Raw genomic sequence first — 21,369 nt, forward strand, 5'->3', positions numbered from 1 at the left:
CACATTTATTAATCTTTTCTTTTACTGTCCCTGGATTTTTACAAAGCCTTTTTCTTCACAGAAGTTAAAGAGGAATTGACCAGTATTTTTTTTTCTAGTACTTCCATGATTCAGTTTTTTACATTTAGATCCCTATCCATTTGGCGTTTTTTCCTATAGATGGGGTGAGATGGATCTAATTTTATTTTTTTCTTTTTTTTTTTTTTTTAATTTTTTTTTCAACGTTTTTTAATTTATTTTTGGGACAGAGAGAGACAGAGCATGAACAGGGGAGGGGCAGAGAGAGAGGGAGACACAGAATCGGAAACAGGCTCCAGGCTCCGAGCCATCAGCCCAGAGCCTGACGCGGGGCTCGAACTCACGGACCGCAAGATCGTGACCTGGCTGAAGTCGGACGCTTAACCGACTGCGCCACCCAGGCGCCCCAAATTTTATCTTTTTCTACATGACAACCCAATTGTCCCAGAGTTGCTTATTTAAATGTCCGTCTTTATTCCATTGATTTGAGATGCTGCCTTTATCATATTCGGATTTTCCATAGGTATTTGGATGTAACTGTGGACTTTCTTTAATGTTTCTTTTATGCCTGCTACTTCATTGAATTCTTTAATTGTTTGATTTGCTCTTATTACTGATTACCTATGGCTGTCCAGCTATACTATTATAGCATCTAGAAAATACAGGTGATTTAACTTATTTTTTTCATCCACTCTTATTCTTCTGATTGAGTTCTCTTGTCTAAGGGAATTTGCTCCTACCTTCAGTGCAAAGCTGAGTAGTAGCAGAGATAGTGGACATCTTTTTTCTTCAGCATTTAAATTATTTTTTTTTTAATCACGAATGGGTATTAAGTTTTGTCAGTGGATTTTTCATCATATGTCCGGATAATCATAATATTTTTTCCTTAGATTTATTAATATGGTATATTATAGCAGTAAAGTTCCTAATATTGAGCTAACCTTGCCTTTCTGTAATAAATTCCACAAGGTATTGGCGTATTGTTTTCTTAATGTCGTATTGGATTCTATTTGCTAATATTTTGTTTAGAATTTCTGCATGAATATTTGTGATGTGTGGTATGTGTCCCCTCCCTGCCCTACTGTCTTCCTCTGGTTTAGGTATCAATGTTACACTTGCTTCAGGGAAGGAATTGGGATGTTCTCTTTCCTTTCAGTGTTCTAGAATAATGAGCACTGGGACTCTGGTCTTTGGAATTTTGGTAGAATTCTACTGTCAAACCATCTGTACCTGATGTTTTTTTGTGGAGTCGTTCCTTAATAATGCTCTCTATTTCTCTAATGGAAATTGGTCTGTTTAAGTTTCTCAGCTCTAATCTGGTTTTAGTAATCTGTATTTCTTTAGGGAATTATCCAATTCATCTGGATTTTCCAGTGTATCTGCATTTATTTGTTTGTTTTCTATTTCTTACAAAAGTGTTTGAAACTGCTAGTTGTAGCATCTTCTAATAGCTGTTTTAAAATCCTCATTTGGGGCACCTGGGTGGCTCATTCGGTTAAGCATCCGACTTCGACTCAGGTCATGATCTCACAGCTCGTGAGTTCGAGCCTCGCGTCGAGCTCTGTGCTGACAGCTCAGAGCCTGGAGCCTGCTTTGGATTTGTGTCTCCCTCTCTCTCTGTCCCTCCCCACTCACACACTCTCTCTCTCTGTCTCTCAAAAATAAATAAATGTAAAAAATATTTTAAAAAAATAAATAAAAATAAAATCCTCATTAGATAATTCCAACACCTGTATCATCTTGATGTTGAAATCTATTAATTATCCTCTGTCATGTGAATTGGGATTTTTCGTGGATTTTGGTATGATGATGAATTTTGAATTGTATCCTAAACATTTTGAGTATTTTGTAAGGAGACTCTGGTTTCATTTCAGTCTTCTCTTTGGTAGGATTTAACACATTTATTATTACAAAGCACGTCCTGGCTCCCTTTGGTAGGCTGTGGTTTTAGTGTCAATTTAGTTGCCACAATCTTTGCGGTACTATTCTGGTCTGCCCCACTTGTGCATTATCCAGAGGCCTGTGTGAAACTGCACCACAATTCCCTTCTCCCAGTGTTTGCTTTATTGATTCTGTTTGGTTTTACAGATGAGTGGAACAGGGGTGTGTGCCTGGGGCTTCATATACAAATTTGAAGGATCTTTTTTTTCCATCTCTTGCCTTTGTGTGATCCTTCTCAAACTCTCTAGTTGGGAGAGGAGGGGGCTACTTGTTTGTTGGTTATTGTATTCTTCATTTTCCTTCCTTCAGGGTGGTCAGAGTGGACAAGATCCCACCTCAAAGACTGTGTTCTCAGTGTAAATGGGAGGGAGTAGGGTTCTATTTTCTGTGGCTGCAGCCACCACCAGTGGCCAGACGTGTGACACTGTTTGCTTGAGGTAGGGTGGGGACGCTCACCGTGGTTTCACCCCACTGTCTCTGCCGCAACCAGGCCAAGGTGAGGGGGAGTTGGGGCGTTGCTTCCTTCATGACAGCTGCCTGTAATTGTTTGGGTGCGGTCTAAAGGGCTCTGTCCTGCCGGGCTACCCTCTTCCTAGACCTCTGGCTGGAGAGAACAGGCTTTCCTTCAAGATTTCTTTCCTGTCCCTGGTAGTACTTCCAAAGTATGGAACACAGGCTGGAATGTATAGGAGGGTAAAGACCCAGCTGTGCCTCTAGTCCTGAGGTTCTAGCCTTTCTTCCTCCTTTTTTTCCCCCCATTCACAGTCGTCTCATGGCTTTTGTCCAGGGATTTTAGTTGTAATTCATAGGAAAAAATGGGGTGGGATATGTTTTTCCTATTCTGACTAGAACTGGAAACCAGTGTCATTATTATTATTATTATTATTATTATTATTATTGTAATTTTAGTTTCTATTTTCCCTTTCCCCTAGGAGTTAACAGGACGTTTACTATCTATGTAGAAGGGTCTTTTTGTGCTCTGTTTTTGTTCGTAAACTCTAGTTGTGCTGCGATGGGATCAGAAGGTGTTGTTTGCAGTACTCCCTTTGTTGAAGCCACTGATGGATGCTTTCTTTGTGAGCCAGTATATGGTCAAGTTCTATGAATTAGCCATGGGCATTTGAGAAGAGTGTATTCTCTGTTCTCAGGATATAAAATTCATATAGGTCCATTAGATTTACTCTGATGACTATGCTGTGTAAATATGTTAGCATCTTACCTTATTTTATTGCCATTTCTTTCTCTATCTCTCACACACACACACACACACACGCCAAAGAATGTTACCACCCTTCACCAGAATAAAGGGGGATGATAGTCTCATGAAATGTAATCAGAGTGGGAGAGAAGCTGAACTTCCAAAAGATGTGCATGCACTTTGCATGGTGGGGAGGAGCGGTGGGTCCCCTGCCGTTAGGTGTTCCGTGGGCGGGGATACTGCAATCTTGAGTAAAACAGGAAGGGGTGAATGGAAAGTGGGGCATAATCGTGGTGAGGAAATATGTATTTGTGATACAGAGAAGGATATTTAGCTGCTGCTGTGAGTGAAAGTTTGGGGGTGGGAAGAGAGATCTAAAAAGGATCTAGGAGGGACTTTTTGTGTGGCAGGCTTTGCGAAGTCCTTAGAATGGTCTCTTGAAGGAAGCTAATAAATGGAGTGGGATATGTGTTTTCTTTGAATGTGACTTTTTCTTAGAGTTTATTTATTTTGAGAAAGAGAGGGAGAGAGAGAGCAGGAGCAGGGGAAGGGCATGGAGAGAGGGAAAGAGAGAAAATTGGGGTCCAATGTCACACCCGTGACATCATGACCTGAGCCAAAATCAAGAGTTGGATGCTTAACCTACAGAGCCGCCCTGGCGCCCCCAGAACCATGATGTTAAAGGATGAGGAAATAAAAGGTTATAGAAAAACTAAATACAAAGGTTTCCCCTACTATCCTTTTGTAAGCTGAAACGGCCTCAAGCGAAGAAGAAGAAGAAGCGATGACTATTAATTTACATGGCAAATATTTGAGTATTCTCTGACCCCAAAATAACCCCTGTTAGGCTTTCCTGGTACCTTAAGGACACAGATGCACCAGTAAATGGAGACAAAGCCCAGATGCTCACACACACAGTTCAAAGGTCTGGGGCTTGCTGCTGAGACGCCTTGTGCGGTTCCCCGGAAGGAGCTGGGCAAGTACCACTCTCGCTGCTAGGTTAGCGCTGCCTCTACAGTGGCTCCTGCAAAACTCATTTTGTACCTTTTCTCATAAAAGAGAAACTCCTCTTTGGAATTATTTCCGTTAGACCTACTGATGCAGGTCTTTCCTTAAAAGCCAAGTGGCTTAACTTGGAGAAGTGGGGGATGTCTGTACATCAGTTATGTTCAACTTGACCACCAAAGTTGTTCAAAGCTTAATGAGTCTGCGGATTTCAAATCTTTATTTTTCATGAAAGATAGGTGATATTCCAGTTGGGGTGAAAATATAATTCAGGAAATCAAATGGGGCCGATTATTGCATTTATTTGGGAAATTCACATTCTGAGATGGAAAAGTGGACTCTAATTTGCTTCTTAAGAAGCTAGAACTAAAAGAGTTCAAATAGGAAAGGTTACTAAGAAGCAACAGTGATGACTCAATTCTTTGGGAACTTACCGTTTATTATTCTGTTGTTTGTGACCATGACCCCAGTGCAAAATGACACGACAGAAATAAGTGGAAACCAATAAGGCCTCCAATATTTGAAATTCTCATGGGAAAAGATTGTAGGACGTTCCAATGACTGCATTCATTGAAATGTCGGAGGAGAATGCTCCATCACGGTATTTATGGCCAGGTGAGAGCTAAGCTCGTTCATTTCATAAATAAAAGGGGGAAGAAGAAAGTGGAGGAGGAAGAGCGAGAAGGGAAGATTGGGTAAATACTGACATGTAAATAAGAGATGTAGACTAATGGAATTCTTTTGTGCCCTGCCCATCTCGCAACAACAGAGAATACAAGAAATAAAAATAGACCTAGCATTCAAAGCATTTAGGATGAATTAACCATGACGCAATGTGATATTAAGCCATGGAACTTGCTGCTGCAAGGTTTTACTCAAATAGATAACTTAGATTAGAGGATTAGATAGGGTACACACAGTTTATAATAAAATTTCAGTGTCTGCAATTCAGAACAAACGAATGAAACACCAAACAAAACAAAACGCAAATGACTTCAGCTTCCAGGGAGGGAGTGTCGTAATCTATTTTAAGATGTGTAGGAAATTTCCCTTAAGTAATGTTTTATTGCTATGCTTTTTGATGGATTTTAATAATAACCTCCAAAACTAGTGCTGCTGAAGAAGAGGCAGAAGCGATGCAGTATGAATTCATTGCTTTTCAAAGGAAGTGGCCATAACTGTATTGTAACAGTTAAAAATTGTGTAAAGAGAAACTTCAGGGAGAAAAGGTGAAAACATCGTTACGTCAGTAAACAATTTAGTGTAGTGAGAGGACTAAGCGTTTTGGAGGTCTGCAAACTTCCTCCCAGTTTTCCTCCTACTCTCTCGCCTCTTGCTTCTGCCTTGGATACTTACTCGATCGAACTGAATCCTACCTAGCCCACCAACGAGAATTCAGCAAGCCCGTGGATTGCAAAACATAAACCTGAAATGACAGGTAGATCTTGATTAGACTATGTGCATACCTCAGAGTGTTCCCTGCCAACTCTAGGAGCTCACAGAGGAATATTTGATGCTGAAGAGGGTGACGATGATGGTTGTAGTAGAGGAAACAGTCAAAATACGGCAGCCTAGTCCTCAGGGGTCTCCTACAGGTCTCTGTCCCAGCTCTCAAACTTGACCTACACATGAATGCTATAAGGGACCCAAACTGGTCTCTTTCCCCTTCAAGCAGTGAGGACATGAAATGTGTATTTTATCCTTTTTTTTTTTTTAACTTGATTTAATGGTGTACTATTGTTCTCTTCCTAGACTGTCGTTCCAGTAGACATTTTAAATTGTTGTTGTTGTTGTTTTTAATATTTAAGAGAGACAGAGAAGACAGAATGTGAGTTGTTTAGGGGCAGAGAGAGAGAGACACTGAATCCGAAGCAGGCTCCAGGCTCCGAGCTGTCAGCATGGAGCCCGACGCGGGGCTCAAACTCACAAGCTGTGAGATCACGACCTGAGTCGAAGTCAGATGCTCAACCGACTGAGCCACCCAGCACCCCTCCAATAGACATTTTAAAATTACATTTTATTGTTTCTGAAGCACATGCAGAGACAGAGAGAGAGAAAGTAGTCTAAAGCAAACCCTGTATCCACCAACCAGATTCAACAGATTCAACACGTGGCCAGTCTTGTTTCATCCCCACGTCGTTCTGCCACATCGTGGGGTTATTTTGAAACAAATCCTTAATAAGGTGTCAATTTTAATGCTCAGGTCAGGTCTTTCCGATGCGAACATCCTCTCCCGGAGTAGCCTTCCTGCTTCTCTTCATTCTAAACACACAAGTTCAAAACCGGCATCGTCCATGCCGCAATCATGACAACTTCAGACTGCGAGGATCTCAGCCTCTGTCCACTTAGACTCTAAACTCTATACACTTAGACTGTGTATTATTTGTCAATGCCACTCCATATCTCTCCTTCTTTGTATGCATTTTAATGTCCTTTCACCCTAAGTATACTGAAAAGTCCATGAGGACAGGGACTTCTTTTTTTACTCCCCATATGTGCTTTTATCATGCCCCTTTTAGAATCTTACTATGGAAGGCACATAATAAAGAGTTTTTGTTCTGTTCCTTGGGAAAGTCAGCACTAAGCCATAGGCCAGTCCCCTTTCAGAGCACCCTTCTAGATTTGCACCCTCCAGTATGCCCTTCCCGTTAGTATTCTTTCACCACAGAAACTGTGTATTCTCAGCCCAACTACAGAGCTCTCTAATCAGAGTTCACAGCCTCCTCAACCCATACCTCATATAATCCTGAATTTATTCTGAGTACTTGCTACAAATTCTTCTCAATGGAAGCTGTTTACTCCCTATGAACTCCTTATCTGAGGCCAGGAGAAGAAGGTAGGCCAGGAGAAGAAGGTAAGAATGGTGGCTCCCCACCATTATTTTCAGAGAATTTTTCTATCTTCTTGTATTGCCCTTTCGCCTTTCTCCCATCTGCCAGATTCTTAGTTACCCCCTTAGAACTCTAGAGGACTTTGGCATCTTAGTTACTGTTTTTGATTTTGCTTCCAAGCATTCCTGGCTTGAACATTCACGTTGGTATGCCATCTAATATCTAGCCTCCTGTCTTCCTCAGCTGCCCATTTCTCTGAGCACATGTGAACCTTGTTATCTGCTGAAGAGGGTCCACTTCTGAAGTTTTGAGCCCTTTACCCCAGTCACATGTACTGACCTTTGTGTGGCCCACATTCCCAATAAACATGCTTAGTAACATCTTGTCTTCCAGCATAGTGATGTGCATAATCTTATGTTCCATCATTTTTTTAATAAACATTTTAAAAAATGTTTGTTTATTTGTGTATTTATTTATTTATTTTGAGAGAGGGAGAGAGCACACCCATGAGTGGGGGAAGAACAGAGAGAGAGGGACAGAGAGACAAGGAGAGAATCCTAAGCAGGCTCCACTCTGTCACTGCAGAGCACAACGCAGGGCTTGATCCCATGAACTGTGAGATCATGACTGGTGCCTTAACCAAGAGTCGGATGCTTAACTGACTGAGCCACCCAGGTGCCCCACATTCCATCTTCTCTGTAGCCCGCCAAGGCTCACCATGCTCAGGGCAGTTACAGGAATTTCGGGTGGGAGCATCATGTGTTGATGTCCATGGTTCTGAAACAGTCTCTGCTCTGGGATATTGTGAAAACGGTCATGCTCTCTCTTTACTACGCTATGTCTAACCTGAACTTTGTGCTCCACCATTTCAACCACACTTTCATCAACACTAACTTTGAATCCACCTCATCTGCATTTAAAATTCAAAACCCAACCATTTTTTTTCTCTGTGCTGCTCTTGGACTTCCTGCTGCTACTGTGGAGAAGTCACGCGACCTTGCTACTTAGCTCCTCTTCGGGTAATTTCTAGCCACAGCTGGTTGCCTGGACTTTGTAAGTCTCATTAGGGGTCTAGATCCTTGCTGTGCCTATCTTGTAAATGGAGAAATGTCTCAGGGATCCTTCCCAATGAGGTTTTAGTCTTCTTGCTCTGGACCCTTTGTCTGGTAATCTCAGTCATGGTTTTAGTTACCATCCCAGTGTCAAAGATTCCTAAATTCGCATCTGCATCGCCAACTGCCTCTTTCATAGACAGACCTGAATTTCCAAGTACTTTTTTTTTTCCAGCTGGATGTCCTCTAGGCATCTCAAATTCAACATATCAAAAGCAGACCTTGTTACCTCTTCTTCTCCTGTCCCGCATACTCTTCCTGCTGGGTTCTTTGTCTCTGTTCATGACATCGTCCATCACCTATCCAGGCCGCAGAGCCTATGGGGCCTCCAGCCCTCCATGCCACCTCACTAGGTACTTGTGGGCTATTCCGAGAGCACACTGTGTACAGCACTTCCCAGGGGCTTGCACTCCTGCTGTTCTGTCTCCCCGGAATGCCTCTCATTTTCTCCATTTCCCAAGATCCAGCTCAAATGCTTGCTCACTTCTGAGGCCTACTTAAGACTCCCACTTCCAATTAATTATTCCTTCCATAGAGCTCTCACTTGTTTGCTTTTCTGTCATAACATTTATTTTACCCTAAGCCCTTTCATTAATTCAATAGTATTTATTAAGGCGGAATGAAATACCAGACGCTGTCATAAACATGAGGGAAGAAAGAGAGATGCCTTTGGGTCGAGATAGACTACTTTGTTTTATTCCCCAGACTTCTGTTGGAAAGAGTGGGCATTTTATTCACTTTATATTATGCCTTTAAAGAGAATATATGCCTAGTGGGCCATTTGAGGATAGTAACAGAAAAACATGCTTCAGATAAAGCCTTTGTATTAAATGTTAAAGATAGAAAGTGCAGTAGTTACTTTAAAGAAAATGCAGACATATTTGGGTCATATGATGGCTCGGTAGTCCCCCAAAGTGCCTACTTATTATTGTTTAATTGAGGCAAGGAGCCTATCCAAAGGATGTTCATGCATAGGCATTTATGGGCACCATGGGCGAGTGAGAAAACAAGAACAGAGGAACCTCTGTTATTCGTCTGGTCCTAAGGATAAGCATCAGCCAAAGAAACTGTTAAGATGACAAATCCTGGGAGATGCATCCCTGCTAGGTGCCTGGCAATACAGTATAATATGAGCAGGGAAGGGAACTTCTTCCCATTTCTTCATGGGGCCAAGTGAAGATGTTGAAAACCCCTCCATGACAGTTGTGAGGGCACCAGGAAGGTATTCTTGGTAGGGACACCAGTGCTCCCTCATTGAGCACCAGCAGCAGTAACAAGGGTGAGGGAGCCTCAAGGATCCTGGAGGTTGAGGATGTTGATGAAGGTACCAGAACAGACAAGAAATATGGAAGGCTTATGTGGTGGTTCTAGCTGGTGAGCAAATTTGTTTCCTTGGGAACCCTCAAGCATCATAGCAGGCTTCAGTCCTGGGTAAATAAGTGAGGGCAAGAGACAGTCAAATTTAGCTTATTACAATTTATGAAACCTCATCTGTACTCATGAACCAGTGAGGCCTTTGGAAATTGGGGTTGTTGACGTGTGGCAAAGGAGAAGAATTGACGTGACACACCAGTTCCCATGGCTGAACTTCCTTCCCAGACTTACGTCACTTTGGGATTGGTTAGTTCTAAATAGCCTATTGTAAAGACGGTAGTAAGAGAGTTGCCTGGGTTAAAGTGGAGAAGGAAACAATGATGAGAACTTTAATTATGATTGACTCTTGGTAATTCCAGGAGGATTGGCCAGTTTATGTGTCACTCGAATCTCTTTACCTTTTACCTATTGGCTGTTTCACCACTTGGAAGTACTTTCTGCCTACAACAGGTAGATAGATGGTAGGAAGAATTTGGAATTCAACGTATTTCAGCTCTGTGCAATGAGAATACAGAGAACAGGAAATCCATCTGTAACCCTGTCTTCCGTATTAACAGCAGCCTTCTCCATCAGAAAATTTATTGAAACTGCTAAGTCAAAATCAAGTTTCCCGGATTCATTGTGACTTTATTTTTCTCTACTGTTATATTACTCATAGACCATCATGGAAATAAATGATCCATTTGAGGGGCGCCTGGGTGGCGCAGTCGGTTAAGCGTGCGACTTCAGCCAGGTCACCATCTCGCGGTCCGTGAGTTTGAGCCCCGCGTCAGGCTCTGGGCTGATGGCTCAGAGCCTGGAGCCTGTTTCCGATTCTGTGTCTCCCTCTCTCTCTGCCCCTCCCCCGTTCATGCTCTGTCTCTCTCTGTCCCAAAAATAAATAAACGTTGAAAAAAAAAATGATCCATTTGATTTTGGATAAGCTAGTTGGATCTCCTTCTTCCTGGGAAAGAAACAAGACTAGACAAAATTGACAAGCCACTGTAAGATTATGGCCCCTTCAGATTCCAATAGCTCTTTACAATAGAGGATCCAGTAATTTGGGTAAGCGTTGGCGACTCTTTGGAAAACATTCAGCGAGAAGAACTAGGCTTGTAGTTCCTTTTGTGCACAGCAGACGCGGGTGGATACAGCAAGGAGCTCAACCATGTGATGTTAGCACAGACACTGGAATGTATGCCCCAGTATGGTATGTTCTGATGGTAAAGGTGTCAGCACCCAGTTGGTCCCAACCTACCTTTGTCTACATGTGGCCACTTAAGCAAGGGGCAAACCCATTTCGATGAACTCTAGCCAGTATTCTAGGAGGGAGAATCTAGGTGTTGTAGATGTGGCTTTCCATTGCCAGATCAGAAGGGTGGAGAAGAGTCTGGCTGAGTGACAAGAATGAACTAACACCCCAAGTTTCAGCTTCTACCTGAGGCTGCTGCATTCAGGGTGTGCATCTAGAGAAGCCAGGTGGGATTACAAACCCAACAGATATGTTTCTGGAAAATTTCGGGCCAGAAAAAAACTGGGATAAAGGGAAAGTAGGGGAAGGATGGAGGACAGGACAAAAAGAAACCAGTGAAAATAGTCTGAGGTCCAGACGAACATCTGAGTCTGAGGAATGATGAAAATATTGTATTAAATTCTATTTTAGGCCCTTAAGCTAAGCACATTTACACAGGATAGGGTTGAAAGGAATTAGAGGATTAGAGATCATCGACAAGGTGTGATAAAACTTTGTAGAAAACTCACAGAGTCTCTGCTGTCTTTTTTTAATCTGTTGATGATCCTTCTCACAAAGGATATGTTTTGAGACAGACTGATAAATGCCGTAGATCCTGAATTTCTTTTTTCATGTTTACATTAAAACCATTGGCATTGTAAAGAACAGAGATGGGCAAGTTACACCTTTACATTTTGGGGCACCGGAGTGGCTCAGTAGGTTAGGCGTCCGACTTCAGCTCAGGCCATGATCTCGTGGTCTGTAAGTTTAAGCCCTGTGTTGGGCTCTGTGCTGACAGCTCAGAGCCTGGAGCCTGCTTCAGATTCTGTGTCTCCCTCTCTCTCTCTGCCCCTCCCCCTCCCCCACTCACACTTTCTCTCCCCCCCCCCAAAGACAAATAAAAATTAAAAACAATTTTTTAATTTGACTCACATACAAACTGAGTGAATCCCATAATGACTGTCTTTATCCAGAGACTATTCTGAAACCTGGGGCGAAGGTCTAAATGCTTGTTAGCTTCTTTAGAGACAGTGCTTGCTCTGAGTCACAGGGAATCCATCCCAGAAGGTAAGTCTACACATCAATAAGCAGGTGCTTGGGTAGGGAGGGTGTAGACTGCACCCGCAGACAGCCTTTAACACCTAATCCTAAGGTTTTTAGAAAAAAATCTACCTAGGGACGCTTGTTTCTTTTTATTGGCGGGTGGTGACTCAGGCTTTCAGCTTGCTTCTTTCAGCTTTTGTCCTCTTCCTAAGTGTGCAGGGAACACATGGAGGCTGAACAGTCCAGAGCAGCATGGAAATATTTCCTTTGTGAGAATGCATCACTTTGAGAAAGGAGATCAGATTCTCATCACTGCATTTGTGCACCGGGGATGTGGGTATGAATATGCATTATTGATTTGCATATTCAAAAGGCTTCTCCCATTTCTGCTGCAGTAGGGAAGAGGAAAGCTCCCTGCTGAATCTCCAGAAAGATGTAGAAAAATGGCCAATGATCTCATGCAGAGGCCTGAAATCTCTCCAGGTCACTTCTCCGGAGGGATTGCTAGGTTTGGGCGTTGCTGGAGGGAACACGGGGACCCCCGGTCTCCATCATGCACTGTGTTGGTCTGGTCTCTTGGCCTTCTCTGACATCCTACTCTTTACCCCATTGCCACTCTGTTTATCTTGGGCTCAGGGTCCCCAGCCCATCCTCCATCAAAATCTGCACTCAGGAATAGACCAATTATCAGTTAATGTACAACGCACTTGCTCCTATTTCGGAGGTATTTTATTTCCTTATGTATTTTGACCGACTTTTTAAAATTATGAAATATAACTTGGATACATACAAGTACATACATACGTTTTATGTATGCATATTTACATATGCAGTTGTATATGTACACAGTTTAACAAATAGAACATTTTCAGAACCTCTGACACCTCCCTCCTCGTTCTTTCACCAACAAAAACTTCCTTCCCCCAAGAGGTAAGTAGAGCTAAGTAAAGGGAATCATTCCCTTAACATACATAGTCTGCCCACCTATGTAGACATTGTTAAAAATGCAATTTTTCTTGGCCGGATCTTTTCATAAACGGAATCGTAATATGTGTAGTCTTTTGTGCCTTACTTCTGACTGTGGCTTGGGACCCCACCAGTCACGGTGATTTCAGGCATCAGTGAGCAGATGAGGACATATTCTTAGCGTCAGGAATACATGTCTGTCTCAAGATAGTTTGAGTTGAATGACCATGACCTGCTGTGGAGCACAGTTTTGGGGTGGGCTAGATGAGCAACAGTCTGGGAACTGTTCTTGCATCCAACCAGGACTGAGGGGGTCCCAGGATGTGGGACTTTCAGGCAAACTGGAACCAATTGAATACTCAGTTCTTTTGCCCACATATCAAGCTCCATGCCAACAGTGGTCCCTTCCCCCACTCTTAACTCTCAGCTTTCACTCCCAACTGCCCACTAGTCCTAAAAGCCTTCCCCATTCCTCCTATGAAGGAGGATGAAAATCTCTCAAATATTTTGAGAGAGAGAGAGCAGGGGAGGGGCAGAAGGAGAGGGAGAAAGAGAATCCCAAGCAGGTTCCAGGCTCAGCAGAGCCTGACTTGGGGCTTGTTCCCATGAGACCATGAAATTATGACCTGAGCTGAAATCAAGAGTTGGATGCTTAACTGACTTAGCCACCCAGGTGCCCCCCAAATCTCCATATATTATGTATCACTGTATTGTTTCAGAGGGATGGAACTATCACACTAGAGGGATAGTAGCAGTAAAACTCCAGATTCTGGAAGGCAGAATGCTACATAAAAACAATTGAAGTGATTCAACTTCTTATACTGTGTGTAATCACAGGTAATACGATATAGCAAAGGCAAAGTGAGCATTGAGGAGGATTAACATTTTCGAGGGCCCATCCTGCAGCCAACGCTGTACTGGTGTATATAGTATCTACGTATGTGCACATGCATTCGTATGTTTTCAAATAAAAATAAAAATAGAACTGATCTGAATTCTTATTTTACAGATGGGAAAATGGGGCGCTCAGAGAAATGAAGTTATTTGCTCAAGGTCACAAAGCTAGTTGAGTTGCCTGGCTGGAATGGATTCCTAGATCTAGTATTTTATCCATCTATTTGCCAAGTTCATATAGGATCTAAGCAGTGAATGGTCTCTAAAGGAGACCAAGGAGACCTCCGAGCTGATGGAGTAGACCAGCAGTGCCCTCCTCCCTCCCCCTCTCACCCTGCTTCTCCCATAACAGGAAAAACAACTCTCAATGCTTCTGTTTTTAAAACCACTTCATTAAAGTATGATTGATTGTGGTGGTGATTTCATGGGTGTATACTTATCTCCAATCTCAAGTGCTTGTATCTTTCTCCAGATATCTCAATACCATGCTAATGTTGTTTGGTTTTTTTTTTTTTTTTGTTTTTGGTTTTTTGGGTTTGTTGTTGTTGTTTTATTTTGTTTTACATTTTACTCTTATGGATTATCTGTAGACTTCGTTTCATGGAAGGAAGATATGCTTCCTGGATTCCCCATTCCTCACCCACCCCCTACAATTTCCTCCCAGCATCCTTAGAAATCATGAGTCTTGTTTAGATCAGTACTTGGTGTTTAAATCATTACAACTAAGAGAATATTATCCAGAGCTGAACTATAAAGTGCAGTAGGGGGGGGCACCTGGGTGGCTCAGTCGGTTAGGCGTCCGACTTCCGCTCAGGTCATGATCTCGCGGTTCGTGAGTTTGAGCCCCGCGTTGGGCTCTGTGCTGACAGCTCAAGGCCTGGAGCCTGCTTCAGATTCTGTGTCTCCCTCTCTCTCTGCCCCTCCCCCACTCACTCTGTCTCTGTCTCTCTCTCTCTAAAAAATAAATAAACATTAAAAAAAAAGTGTAGTGGGGTATATGTTTCATGTGGAATCTGTGCTTTCTCACTAATTAACAATTATATTCCCCCCCACCCTTTTTTGTTATTTGTTTAGTTTCCAGGGTTCCTATCACCAGCTCATTCCTCTCTGGTGGAGATAGGTATTACGTCATGTTTTATATACGTTCTAACATATCTATCCCTCTGATGGGATATTCACCTTAGAGAACTTTCAACTTTCAATGATCAGGAGATCAGGATATTCCCTTTTAGCATTAAAACATACAACTAAATGAAGGCAGGGTGGGCGAACGCTTGTAGGAATAGCGTGTAAGGCAAAATGAGAAACACTATCTATGTGAAGTAAAACCTGACGACTCCTGAAAGACTGAGCTCCCCTGCTCTCCCAAAAACAGAAATCCCCAGTCTTGGGGCCAGAGCAGTGCCTCCCCGCACTCTGTCCTCCAGCTCTTTGCTCTCTGCCCTCCTCTAGGGAGGAAGCCTTTCCATATGGAAAAATACCAGGTGTCCCACGATACATGAATATATACATATACTACATAAAAATACGATGTGATGTTGATATCAAATTAGATAAAATTCCATGCTAAAACTTGACTATTAAAACCTATCTGTTTTGACTACTTTGAATTGGATCTGTAGGACATATGTGACACATTTCTCTTCGTTTGCTTTATAAAGGGCCTTAACATAATTGCATTTTAATGCCATTATTTAAAATTTCCAAGGTCATCACAAAAGGAAGCAGGGAGTGTCTGAGTCAGAGGCTTTATATTTCAGAGTAATGCAAGGAACTCTTTCAGACTCACCCAACCAGCTGCTAACTTCCTCTATGAAGAGAGTAAGGTAAATATTTCTGAAGCCCACAACTTAAAGTCTGGCAGACACTTTGAATGAGAGTCAAAGAGGTTAAGAGAGAAAGGTAGAGAGAGAGAGAGTGCGAGAGAGAACAGTGGCTGTTTCACTGTACCTGAGGGTCTGAACTCATCAAACAACATCAAAGTCATTGTCTAGTCCTGTCGTCAGCTTCTCTGTCTTCTGGCTTGTCTATGGCTGAGTGTATGTGGTGTCGTGGGGAGGATGGCAGGCACCATCATGCAGGGGATCAGCGACAAGTTGAATACCTCATTTTCCATTTGGGAATAGAGAAACAAATAGCAGGTGGGGAATTCTGTACAAATCTAGATTCTGTATTTCCAGTGTTTTTCTCCAAGGCATTATGGGTTGGAATATACTAAGTTTTGAGATGAGAACTGAACTTTAAAAATCACTCAGCAAGGTTTTTGATGACAGAGTTATCAAAATTTGAAACCATATTCTGAAAGAAGTAGATTTGAAAATACTTGCGTAGAAAAGTAACTACTGATAGCCTTACATCTGATTTCTATGATAGGAATAAAAATTAAGCATGCTCAATAGTAGTTTTTACCTACTGCTTCCCCCCCCCCCCCCACCAGTATGTGTATTCTAATTCAGTAACTTTAGGAGTTTTTATTTTCTTCAACAATGTACCATGAAGTAAGATTGCTTTTCCTTGTATAAACAAAATTATCCTGAGATTAGGTAATATTTTGATCAATCATTTAAGGCACATTATTTATCAATCAAGTATAGTAAGTCTGGGTCCATAACATATCACTATAATTTCATGGGGTTTTTTAGTGTGTTTTGTCCCTAGTTTTTCCTATGCTTTAAAAATTATTTTTCTTGCCTTTTATTAGACTTAAAAAACTTCAGTGAGAACATATGTATCCTTTTGTTTTGACATGAAAAATGTAGTTAAGAATGATAGCACATTTCTTGGATTGAAATATACCATTAAGTAAGCGAATGGGCTTTGGGCTCCTGTGGACTTTTAGATCCTTAAGTTGGATGTTTGGGATTTAAAAACCATCATGAGTCTTTGTTAGTTTGTGTTAACCTGTAAATTGTAAATTTCATGTCTGTACATTAAACTAAAATGTTTGTGTAAAGAATGTAAGAATACAGTATACCTTTAGTGGAATGAAAAATTAATCCGAAGCCAGATTCTGTCATGATTTGGAAAGAATATTCCTTCGTTGCTATGTCTGGACCATGGCCTAATGGGTAGAGTCATGCTGACATTTTCTGTGGCTTCATGTAACTTATTTTCTTCTTCAACTTCCTTCAGTTATTTAACTGGGACCCAAATCACTGGATACTTGTGCGTATTAACTTATTTCTGTTGGTGCTTGTTTATTTCTTTAAAAGATGCTATGCAAAGTAATTATAGGAGAAAGGAAAATCACACTTTTCCTTATAATAATAAGGAAATAATACTCCAATAAATACTAATGCTAGTATTTATTCATGTCACCAGATGGAATCTGGGGAGTGTATAAAAAGTAATTTGACCTAGGGGCGCCTGGGTGGCGCAGTCGGTTAAGCGTCCGACTTCAGCCAGGTCACGATCTCGCGGTCCGTGAGTTCGAGCCCCGCGTCGGGCTCTGGGCTGATGGCTCAGAGCCTGGAGCCTGTTTCCGATTCTGTGTCTCCCTCTCTCTCTGCCCCTCCCCCGTTCATGCTCTGTCTCTCTCTGTCCCAAAAATAAATAAACGTTGAAAAAAAAAATTAAAAAAAAAAAAAAAAGTAATTTGACCTTAAATATAGTTATCAGTTTGCCAATGGGATTTAGACTTTATATCAAAAGAGAAGGAAAGAATCTTGCTTTCATTCCTGGAAACTAACCGTGCACCTGCGTAGAGAAAGATAAAAACAAGTATGTGAAGTGGAAACATACTATTGGCTTTTATTTTCAAAATGCATAAACATGTCTGTACAGGAATGTTTAAGGATAAGTGATCTGGTACCATTAATTAATTAATTAATTTTGAAGTTTATATATATTTGAGAGAGAGAGAGAGAGAGAGAGAGAGAGAATGAGTGGGGTAAGGGCAGAAAGAGAGGGAGACACAGAATCCAAAGCAGGCTCCAGGCTCTGAGCTGTCAGCACAAAGCCTGATGAGGGGCTTGAACACACAAACTGTGAGATCATGACCTGAGCCGAAGTCAGTTGCTTAACCGACTGAGCCACTCAGGTGCCCCACCGTTTATCATTTTAAAAGTCATTGCTTGAAAATTTAGAACTCGGGGGGCGCCTGGGTGGCGCAGTCGGTTAAGCGTCCGACTTCAGCCAGGTCACGATCTCGCGGTCCGTGAGTTCGAGCCCCGCGTCGGGCTCTGGGCTGGTGGCTCGGAGCCTGGAGCCTGTTTCCGATTCTGTGTCTCCCTCTCTCTCTGCCCCTCCCCCGTTCATGCTCTGTCTCTCTCTGTCCCAAAAATAAATAAAAACGTTGAAAATTTAGAACTCGGAAAGTCTGAATTCATTTTTAAATATTTATCTAGGATGGTTTTTCTCTGCCATAAAATTTATCTAACTCATAAAAATGTGTACTCAGTTGCCTCAGTGAACACATTCCTTGTAGCTTCTCTTCAATATGGTGATAGCTTTGTGAAAAGTCACCAGGATGATTAAAAAAGCAGAAAATGAATATTCATGGTTATTGCTTAGAAAATAATTTAAGAAATGATTTTTAAAAACACGAAAAGTTCTCCCCTCACCCCCTCACCCTTTACTTTTATAAAGCCTCGAGAAGAATCGGGGCTTGACCAAAGAAAAGAGCACTGAAATTTTGTTCTACGTTAGTATATACCACCAAGTAGCTTCCAGACCCCATTTGGACACACGGGTGGGTCCCCAAACAGGGCCATTTTTAAATCTTTCAATTTATCAGGTCTTAAAGATTCAAATTATATTGAATATACCAAATATATTCTTTACAATGTATCAAAATGAACCCACAATCCTCTAATTTTCACTGTGAATATTTGGAAATGATTATTATAATTTTGCTTTTAAAATTACTTTCCTAAGAGTGAATAATTTCATTTACTGTGCTTTTCAGCAATCGACCTGAAGTCTTGGAAATTGTTTAAAGAGAGAGTCCAGCACACCGTTTCTCTCTAACATTAAAGAACTTCTTACGAGTAAAAACTTTAATATAGAAACCAACTTATGTTTCAATTTAAGGATATTTACTGTATATTCATTAATTTCAATTTTGTCATTTTAAAAACTATTTTAGAAGCAATACTTACCTTTCGATGTAAAATGTGACTTTGAGCCCCTGAAAAGTCGGGGGGCTTAGTCCCTGCCAGTACTGCTCATTAGATAAAGCTGTCCGACATGTCTCATCCCGTGTCCTCTCCTTTTTCTGGTTCCTTCTCTCTTTTGCTAGAAGGAAGGGGTTTCTTCTGTTCTTAAAATCACAGCTGCCACTGCTCTTCTCCCTAGTTTACATGGATGTGATGTGAAATCATTACATTTTCTGGGTAGCTATTAAAAAACATAGATGTTCTTTCTTGGAGTGAAGAGTGTTTGAGTGTGAATGATTTTTTCACCCTGTATTTCTGGGGTCATAACTGAGGAGTGGAGACCTATTATGAAAGCTGAAGTTGACCTTGCAAAACAGCATCAGTGATGTTCTCTTGAAATTACGAAGTGTTGAATATGGGTTCCTCAGGAACACTCTGGAAATGTCCAATTTGTGGTCTTTTAGGAAGAAAAATAATCATTTATTGATTTATTTAAAAAAAATTTTTAAATGTGTATTCTGAGAGAGAAAGAGAGAGAGAGACAGAGCGCAAGCAGGGAACAGGGAGAAAGAGAGAGAGAGAGAGAGAGAGAGAGAGAGAGAGAGAGAGAGACAGAATCCAAAGCAGGCTCCAGTCTCTGAGCTGTCAGCACAGAGCCCAATGCGGGGCTCGAACTCACGAACCGCGAGATCATGACCTGAGCCGAAGTTGGACACTTAATCGACGGAGCCACCCAGGCAACCCTGAATAAGATGAAATTTAGAAGGTTACGGAAGTGAAAGACTTGACCCAGGTCATACAACTGTTAGTAACAAGTTTGGGATTAGCAGTGGGTCCCTTAAGGGACTCTTGGAACCTGCCACACCATTAGGTGTAATGTCACAGAATATTGAAGGAGAATAATTTGGAGGATCCATGTTAATCCATTTAGTCAGGGCAACCCCACCTGTGGGACTGGGGATCAGTTTGAGCATTGTGGAAAAAGTCTGCAAAGAAATACCAGAGCAGATACCTGAAGAATTCCATGCCGGTGGCAGCCTTCTATATTTCGGAAACATTATCAAGAATTTGAAGACAGCCTCATTTTCATCCTAGATTCTAAATTAGCTGTTATACCTTAGGTTCTCTGGTAAGAGATAGACCTCTGTGTTGGAAGGTCATGTGCGTGTCTGTGATTCATAATATGGTTAATAGCATTTCCATTCCCCCTAAATTAGAAAAAGGTGTGAAAATAACAACTACAGGATTAAGGATACATGATATTTGAAATTGGGGAAGTCCTGAAAAGAGTTAGGATATAGGATCACTCTAAGCACATGTATGGTGGCTATACTGGAGAGCAGGAAATTATGTGTTCAATCTCCAAATGTTAACCTTTTTTAAAACTACCGATTTAGAAAGCAAGGACTATAGCTTCTTTAATAGACTGTCTAATGTCCTAATATTTGTTTTACTGCAAAGAGCACTTTTGCTCTATTTCAGCTTAGGAAGTTGAGGTGATTCACTAAACGGCCCCAGGAGGGGGTCTGCTTAGGAGGTGAGAACAGAACTGTCTGAGGCCACCGGTGCTAGAAATGCCCCATCAAGGACAGGTGGGAATCCGTCCTGGATGTGAGTAGGAGAGCAGAGGCAGAGACATGGAGACACTGCACTAACGTGTGTCCGTGTAAAAAAAGATGACTGTATCATGATTTTGCCAGGCAGGATCGTTTTAGAGTTGTTGGTAACAAGGACACTGGACCAGAGGACGTCGTTTTCTTTTTGTTCTAAGTTATTTGATGGTTACCTCCAAAGCTGAAGAAATGAGGCTTCAGATCTAAAACAACAGATGAATATAAAAACCTTCTTATGTCCAGAGGGTGTACTTGGAACTCATCCCGTTTCTCTGCGTTCTCTAGGCTGCGCACCGTTCCGCAATGGCCTCCCTTGCTGCAGCAAATGCAGAGTTTTGCATCAACCTGTTCAGAGAGATGGATAACGGTCAAGGGAATGGAAATGTGTTCTTTTCTTCTCTGAGCATCTTCACTGCCCTGGCCCTGGTCCGTTTGGGTGCACGAGGTGACTGTGCTTCTCAGATTGATAAGGTCAGTCTCGGGTTGTGCCACTGCCCATGGTTCCGGCAATGAATCTTTTAGGGTAGATTGTTTTCTGCAAGAGCATAAACTGTCGCTTTGATTCTTTACCTTGGTCAAGTGGTTCTCAAAGTGTGTTTCCTAGACCAGCTGCATCAGCATCACCTGGAGAACTTGTTAGTGTTTGTTTATTTTTGAGAGAGAGAGAGAGACAGAGACAGAGCGCGAGCAGGGGAGGGGCAGAGAGAGAGGGAGACACAGAATCCGAAGCAGGCTCCAGGCTCTGAGCTGTCAGCCCAGAGCCCGACGTGGGGCTCGAACTCACAAACCGCGAGATCATGACCTGAGCCGAAGTCGGACGCCTAACCGACTGAGCCACCCAGGTGCCCCCTGGAGAATTTGTTAGGAATGCAAACGCTGGACCCCACCTGAGACCTAGTGAATCAGAGATTATGGGGATGGAGCCCAGCAATCTGTGGTTTAATAAACTCTGCAGGTGCACGTGAAGGCTTGGGAGCCAGTGCCTGAGTAGAAGTAGATGAGAAAGAAGCACAACCAGAAGATGCTAGAGTCCCAACTTAAACATGAATGACCTGGGCACAAATGAT

General features: G+C 42.0%; 1 protein-coding gene and 1 long non-coding RNA gene across 3 annotated transcripts in view; one reads left to right on the plus strand and one right to left on the minus strand.

Moving 5' to 3' along the window:
- The window catches only part of LOC147575677 (uncharacterized), a 28,378-nt gene extending 12,413 nt beyond the window's left edge, over nt 1–15,965 (minus strand). The window contains exon 1 of the long non-coding RNA XR_015242638.1: nt 15,544–15,965. This is a non-coding gene — a long non-coding RNA (uncharacterized LOC147575677). The remainder of the gene's footprint in view (nt 1–15,543) is intronic.
- The window catches only part of SERPINB7 (serpin family B member 7), a 53,326-nt gene that overhangs the window by 10,845 nt on the left and 21,112 nt on the right, over nt 1–21,369 (plus strand). Inside the window, exons 1-2 of one of the 2 annotated variants that reach the window (XM_086683178.1) lie at nt 15,369–15,419; nt 20,588–20,773. In XM_086683178.1, coding sequence (XP_086539304.1) covers nt 20,606–20,773 — 168 coding nt within the window. In that variant the 5' untranslated portion in view covers nt 15,369–15,419; nt 20,588–20,605. Of the gene's footprint in view, nt 1–15,368; nt 15,420–20,587; nt 20,774–21,369 lie in introns of those variants that run through there. The other variant, XM_025931321.2, reaches the window with a different exon arrangement.

Source organism: Puma concolor, chromosome D3, assembly GCF_028749965.1.
Source record: "Puma concolor isolate L17-30 chromosome D3, mPumCon1.1.hap2, whole genome shotgun sequence".
NCBI lineage: Eukaryota > Metazoa > Chordata > Mammalia > Carnivora > Felidae > Puma > Puma concolor.